This window comes from Capsicum annuum, chromosome 11, assembly GCF_002878395.1.
Source record: "Capsicum annuum cultivar UCD-10X-F1 chromosome 11, UCD10Xv1.1, whole genome shotgun sequence".
NCBI classification, from domain to species: domain Eukaryota; kingdom Viridiplantae; phylum Streptophyta; class Magnoliopsida; order Solanales; family Solanaceae; genus Capsicum; species Capsicum annuum.
The window spans coordinates 234349343-234356785 of record NC_061121.1 but is presented as its reverse complement, the minus strand read 5'-3'; the positions used below and the strand labels follow the sequence as shown (position 1 = coordinate 234356785).

The 7443-nt window shown below is 34.9% G+C and overlaps 1 protein-coding gene across 1 annotated transcript; it reads right to left on the bottom strand.

The window, feature by feature from the left end:
* Positions 1–873: 873 nt before the first annotated feature.
* LOC107871984 (NDR1/HIN1-like protein 6) lies at positions 874–2467 on the bottom strand. The gene is made up of 2 exons (XM_047400031.1): positions 2178–2467; positions 874–2092 (listed from the first exon to the last, which is right to left on the bottom strand). The coding sequence occupies exon 2, from the start codon at positions 1986–1988 to the stop codon at positions 1185–1187; it is 804 nt and encodes a 267-aa protein (XP_047255987.1). The 5' UTR covers positions 1989–2092; positions 2178–2467; the 3' UTR covers positions 874–1184.
* Between the last annotated feature and the right edge of the window lie 4976 nt (positions 2468–7443).

The following is a 7443-nucleotide window of genomic DNA, read 5'->3' as shown; positions in this document are numbered from 1 at the left end:
GAAATTGAAGTGGGCCTTGACAACATGGGCTGTTTAGGCATGCTTATTGGATTGGGCCTTTGTGTTAGCATATCTAAGGCCCAATGGATGATCAAAGACATGAGCCCACAAATGAAATGACTATTAAGGATTAGATTAAGCTTTTTTACCACTTGAGTTTCACTTATATACAGTAATAATAATAATAGTATTGAAGAAAAAGTATTAACTATTAAATTGTTCATCTTGCAGGTTAAAAAAGATGATGAGTTATTTTAATATTAATTACCGTTCCACTGTTGTAACACCCATTTCTGTTGTTTAGATGAATATAATGTTGGATTTATTCAAACACCGATTGCTACTGTATACAATTCGTTCTTTTTTGTATATAACTTTTTACTTATTGATTTTGAATATACATGCAACACATGTACTCGATCTAAAACTAGTAACACAAAGAAACATAAAGAAGCAAAATCAACATACCCTTATTATATATTTTCAACACCTTGATTTTTTACCATTCTTGATTTAAAAAAAAAAAAAACTCAAAAATAAATATTGTATTACAAAAATATGATTACACTTGACAACAACAACAAAAAAGCAAAAATAGTAAATCCCCAAACCAAATTGAGTGGAGTCACCCCAAAAAAATTGTAACACTCTCTGTCGTTCAGGTTTAAAAAGATGTTGAGTTATTTTGATATTAATTACCGTTTCAAGGTTGTAACACTTATTTCCCTCGTTTAGATGAATATAACTTTGGGTCTATTCAAACGCAAATTGCTATCGTATATAATTTGTTCTTTTTGTATATAACTTTTACTTATTGATTCTGAATATACATGCAACACACGTGCTCAATCTAAAACTACTTAACACAAAAGAAACAAAATCAACATGCCCTTATTATATATTTCCAACACCTTGATTCTTTACCATTCTTGATTTTCAAAAAACTCAAAAATAAATATTGAATTACAAAAATATGATTACACTTGGCAACAACAACAACAACAAAAAAAAAAAAAAAAAATATTGTAAGTACTCCATCACGATTGATTATAGGGCTCTGAGTTGGAACATTGATAGTGATATTGTCTTGAAAGGAAGCACTTTGCCTGAACTTTCTGACATGAAAACTCAAAGCGTATATCAGATACCACAGACCGAAAAAACAAGAAAAGGTGAAGATGTAACTAGAAAGTCCATCTCAAAATCTTGATTCTCAAATCAACTTTACATTTTGGAGATGTAATTGAAGCCAAAGTTGGATTTTTCCCTTTAGGTATTTGTCCATTGATACCATCACATGTTATTCTAATCCCCACTTTGTTACTTTTCAATTTGTCCATTTGTACAACAACTTTTGTATCCAACAAAATCTTCATAGGCAATCCACTTTTTGTCTTCATGTCTGATTTCAAACTTGTAAGAGAATCAACATCAAGAACTTGTGATACAATTGATAATGTTGAATGTATAATTGTAACATTATTTGGTGTACTAGTAAATTTTGGAAAGTTTCCATTTGCTAGCTCAATTTGGTTTGATGATTTTGCGGTTAACGCGATCGGATCGTAAGTGTAAACGAGTTTCTTGTTTTTGTTTTTGGTGGACAGAGTTACGTTGAATTTAGTGGTGAGTCTTGTAGCGTCATCGGAGGATGTAGTGAGATGAAAATGCGATATTTTGAGAGAAGATATTGAAAATGAAGGGAGTTGAGGACGATAAAGGAAGTAAAAAATTGCAATCGCGATAGCTGCAAGGACAAGAATGACAAAAATAACGAGAATAGTCCAACAACAACATCGACAAAAATATCTACGACAGTTGCAACCGCGGCCACGATGGTTGCGACCGCGGTTTGGTCTATAAGGGATGCGGTTCGGGTTGTACATTTGGCTTTTTGGATTGTACGTTTGTTTTTTCACAGTAGGGTTCGTGGTCGTGGTTGTGGTGGTGGGGTTTGTAGTAGTGGTGCCGTTAGGCTTAGTTGCCATTTTGGTTCGAAGAATGTCAGAACTAAATAAGAATAACTTTATAATGATCAGAATTGAACCTTACCGACTGAACAAGAATAACTTTATAACGATCAGAACTGAACCTAACCAACTGAACAAGAATAACTTTATAGTTTATATATAATGATCAGAACTGAACAAGAATAACTTTATAACTCAGAACCGAACCTGACCAACTGAACAAGAATAACTTTATAACGATCAGAAGCGAACCTAAACAACTGAACAAGAATAACTTTATAATGATCAGAACTGAACCTGAACAACTGAACAAGAATAACTTACTTTATAATGATCAGAACTGAACCTGACCAACTGACAAAGAATAACTTTATAACGAGCAGAACTGAACCTAGCTAACTTCGTAACGCTCGATGTCACAAAGATAAAAGGAGAAAGAACAAATAGATGAATGAAGAATTTTATTTTTTGAAAGAGGTTTTTAACAAATGCTAAATGGATGTTGGTGGATAAAACATAAACATGGTGAAGTGAAATGTCAATGTCTTAGTTCATAGGTTTATTTCTTGAATTTTAGTTCAAAATTCTTTTGGTGTAAGACGTGAACACCATAACTACAATAATGAAATATATATATAGACAACTCACCAATTATGTGAAAATATATAATATTATCTCCTAGGTGGATTATATTTGAATTTTAGTTTTATTTAGTGGGCCATGCAAGAAAATACAATTTTTTTTTACAGACGTTTCGTCAGAATATTTGACGGTATTTTGACAAAAATGTGAATGTCTATCGAAAATTCACTCTTTTCTAGACTCTAGTAGTAATGTTCTTAGGTCTCTTCGTTGAAAAATTATATCTTAATACTAGTTTTTATTAGTCTGTTTTTAAAAAGAATAACATCTTTATACATTAGAAAATAGTTTAACTTTGAACTTCTCTACATACCTTATAATGACATGATTTAATAGTTGCGAAAATCTTATGACATATTTAATATCATAATTTTTTTTTAAAAAAAAATTATTTTTTAAGTTTTGTGCCTAGCTAAACGATGAAGTACTGATAAAATATTACTTTTCTTATACATGCATTTTTACAATTTAAACGTGCTTGAATACTCGTAGCAAAATTCCTGACTTCGTCATTGATTACTTGTTATCGTTTTTGGACTTCGTTCGATATTGTTTTTATCTTCTTTTTTTGACTATGGCACCAAACAAATTTTATTGTTACAAATTTTGATTTTTCTATAAAAATATAGTATCATTTTACTGAAAATACATGGAGTATATATTTGCAATTTTGCTATATATTTATATATTTTTTTCTTTGTGTATTTATAAGCTGTTTGCAAATTATGAAGAAGTGCAATCCACGTTTGATGAGATTTAAGTTTGAGGTTGACACGTTGGAAATTTGGAATAATAATATAAGTCGTCTTTGATAAGGAGAGTTTTATCTTTAAAGTGAAATTTTTCTATGCAGATTCGAAACATGTCACATTGTTAAAGTTCTAATAATATGTTAGTAGTAATGATTTAGCACTGAAAAAAGCAACTATGCTTTGTGATTGGCGTTAATAATGACTTAAAAATGGAGCATTTTTTGTTTTATTCCGCTTTAAGTTGTTCGGACTTTTCAAAAATGTTGATGCACCCGTGTCGGATCCTCCAAATCGACTAATTTTGTTGGTTGTCCTTCAAAAAATGTTGTCGCTTGCACCCGTGCCGGATCCTCTAAAAGCTATGTTTTTGTGGAGTTCTTGCCACTTACATGCAGTCTGTCACCTACATAAATATGTATGTGGTAATCCTAACTTTTTGCTATGTTGCTCGAAATCTTCAAATATGTCACCGGGTATGTGTTGGATACTGAAGAAGTAGTACATTTTGGAGAATCCGACATGGGTGTGATAATAGTTTTGGAGAGTCTAAGCAAATGGAGGTTGCCAGCCTAAGTTGCCTGGACTATCCAAAAATTTGCCGCACCCGTGCCGGATCCTCGAAAAGTGTACGTCTTTTTGAAGGATCCGACACGTACCTTGTAAAATTTTTGAAGAATCTGAGCAACGTAGATTATTGCCAGCAATTAAAATATGCATGATTTCAGAATTTCCTACTATATTATACTCCCTTCGTTTCCTTTTACTTGTCATATGTTGCTTCTCGAGACAAACTCCATGAATTTTAAACAACTTTTTAGAATTTAGACGTAACTATATTAGAAATACTGTATTAATATGATGAAGTATTAAATTCTTCTGATTCAATTTAGCTTCAAAAATTAGTCAGTTTAACTATCGCGAAGTGAAATATGACGAGTAATAGAGAAACCACAAATCATTTATCACCATGCAAATCATGAATGACTCTTGTTCTTCATCTAATGAATGTGTACTACAAGAAGTTGATCCAAAGGATGTTGCAGTAATAGAACCAAAAGCTTCTGGTGTTCATGCACCCATTGTTTCATCCTTCGATGATAGAGTTCGACTACTCATCGACTGTGTTGACAAGCTTCGACACCTTAACATCATGCAAGAAGGCATCCAGTTGCCTACCATCGTGGTAGCTGGCGATCAGTCTTCTGGAAAGGCTGAGTGTGCTTGAATCACTTGCAGGTGTCAGTCTTCCTAAAGGACAAGGCATTTGTACTCGAGTGCCTCTCATCATGAGGCTCGAAGATCATGTTTAGACAGAGGTACACTTGGAGTTCAACGGAAAGTTAGTTCCAACCGATGAACTTCATGTTGCGGAGGCGATTGTTCTTGCAACTAATGAGATTGCTTGACATGGTAAGGGAATGTCCACCATCCCTCTTAACACTCATAGTGAAAAACATGGTGGATTTGCCTGGACTAACTTGAGTCCCCGTCCACGGTCAACCAGATGATATCTTTGAACAAATTTCAGATATTATTATGAAATATATACACCTCAGGAAAGCATAATTTTGAATGTTTTATCAGCAACTGTTGTTTTCCCTACTTGTGAATCCGTTCGGATGTCCCAGAAGGTGGACAAAACCGGAGAAAGGACTATAGCGGTTGTGAGGAAACTTGAAAAAGTTACGTCAAATGATGTGAATATAGGACTTGGTTATGTTTGTGTTAGGAATAGAACTAGGAATACGTCTTATGATGAAGCCCGTAGTGAGAAGGCAAGGCTTTTCCAAAATCATGCACTATTATCCAAGATTGACAAGTCCATGGTTAGCGTTCCAGTTCCGGCAAATAAGTTGGTGCAAATTCAGGCAACCATCCTTTCCAAATGTTTGCCTGATATTGTGAGAAAGATCAATGACAAACTAGCTGTCGATGTTGCTGCTGTCAACGAGTTGCCACAGCATATGAGTTCTGTTGCTGAAGCTTTGGCCACGTTCATGCGTATTATGAGTTCTGCAACTCCGAAGGAGTTTGTGGTGAAATTATGGATCTATATAGAGAGAGTTGTCATCAAAGTTTTGATGCATCATTCCTGTAACTATCCACAGCTTCAGCATTTCATTGGGGTAAGGCTGCGTACAATAAACCCTTGTTGTTCGGCCCTTTCCTTGGACCTTGCGCATAGCGAGAGCTTTGGTGCACCGGACTACCCTTTCTTTTTTTATAACACCGGAAGAGGACATTACAAGATAACATGCCTGAACTAAACAATTCTTGGCATGTCCACTTTTACTACTGCTCTAAGCCTCTAACATCTGTTGTACAGTTTTCCTATTACAATCAAACCTCTCTATATAACGGTCCCTCGTTATAACGACATTTCAATGTAACGGCATGATTTACTCCAGAACTGATTTTTCATGTTATATTTTACTTCTCTATAACAACATTCTACCTATAACGGCAACAACACTCTTTGTAAAATTACCTTTCTATAACAACCATAGTCAATTATTGTAATAATATTTTGTAAGAAACGTATTCAGTCTTAGCGTTTTGCTTTACCCCAAAAGCAGTATCCAGAATAAGAAAAGAAATTGCAAGGAGGGTCCTTCAATATTTGCTTTGGAACACACATTCTTTGAAAAGATGACACTTATTTTGGGACGGACACTTTATGTTAAAATGACAATTATTTTGGAATGGAGGGAATAGCAACTTTGTTTCAAAACATTTGATCCCAAGTCCACCCTTACTGTTCAAATTAATGTAGCATTAATTAAGCAAGACATTGTCCAACCTTAATATGATAAAATACCTTTATGGCCTGTCTACCTTGCAAAGGTAGGGGTAAGGTTTGTATACATCTTACGCTCCCTAGGCCTCACTTGTGAAACTATACTAGATATGTTGTTCTTGTTGTATTATCTGAGGGAAAAAAAGTTAAGTGCGACATTTAAAAGACCTTTACGCTGTCAATTTATAAAGGCAATCCATGCTCTTATATGATTTTCATCTTTGACAACACTGCTGTAAATCTCTTGGACAGTGACATCTTCTGATCCCATAACAAATTTAATAGTAGTTAAATCCAGGCAAACTAAGTAATATGTCGTTGCAGAGAGAAAAATACTGTAATTGCTGAAGGAATACTGACAAGTAAATCGGAACGGAGAGAGTATATTGGAATTTGACAAAGGAAAGAACCCTGATTAAATCTAATGTATTAAATCTTGGAAGAACACAACATTGAATATGGCTGGAATACTAAACAGCTTGCTCATGAACAACAGTAAATATGGTTCTTGGTTAAAGAGATCAGTTATGTTGAGGGAAACAAAAGCATTAATTATACTGTGTGTGTCTCTGGATATGCTGTTCATACCATCTGCAAAAGAAGTTCAAGGGTTTTTCTGATGCATTAATTGTTGTTACTAGAAGGATGAGATCAGTATTTTTGGGTATACAAAACCATTAATGATCAAATATCATGTATAAATACTTTGAGTTCATCTGGTCATCAAGAGTTACATTTACCAGCTTGTATCCCAGTAGACTTTACCAACTAAACTTGCCAGCAATGACATCCCAACAAGTCATCATGACGGTTCTGCTAGTGAATGTCTACTTGATCTAAAACATCTTGTATTGGAAGAACCACAAGGGTCTGTGGACCCTTGTGGTTCGCTCTCCTATTGTTTCAACGTACAGTGATATGATCCGACCGCTCCTTGATTGTGTGGACAAGCTTAGGCAACTCTACAGAATGCAGCAAGACATTAAGTTGCCGGCTATCTTCAAGCTTGGACACCTCGATGTAATGGTGGAAGGCGTTCAGCTGCCTACCATCGTATTGATTGGTGCTAAGTCTTCGGGGAAGTTGAGTGTGCTTGAATCACTTGCTGGAATTAGACTTCCTAGAGGCGAAGGCATTTGTACTAGAGTGCCTCTCATCCTGAGGCTCCAAAATCACAGCGAGACTGAGGTTTACTTGGAGTACAATGGAAAGTCGGTTCCAACCGATGAAGTTCACATTACAGATGCCATTATTCTTGTAACTAATGAGATTGCCGGACATG

What these genes read in the sequence shown, in the direction of transcription:
- LOC107871984 (XM_047400031.1), bottom strand. Translation starts at nt 1,988, where the DNA reads ATGGCAACTAAGCCTAACGGCACCACTACTACAAACCCCACCACCACA.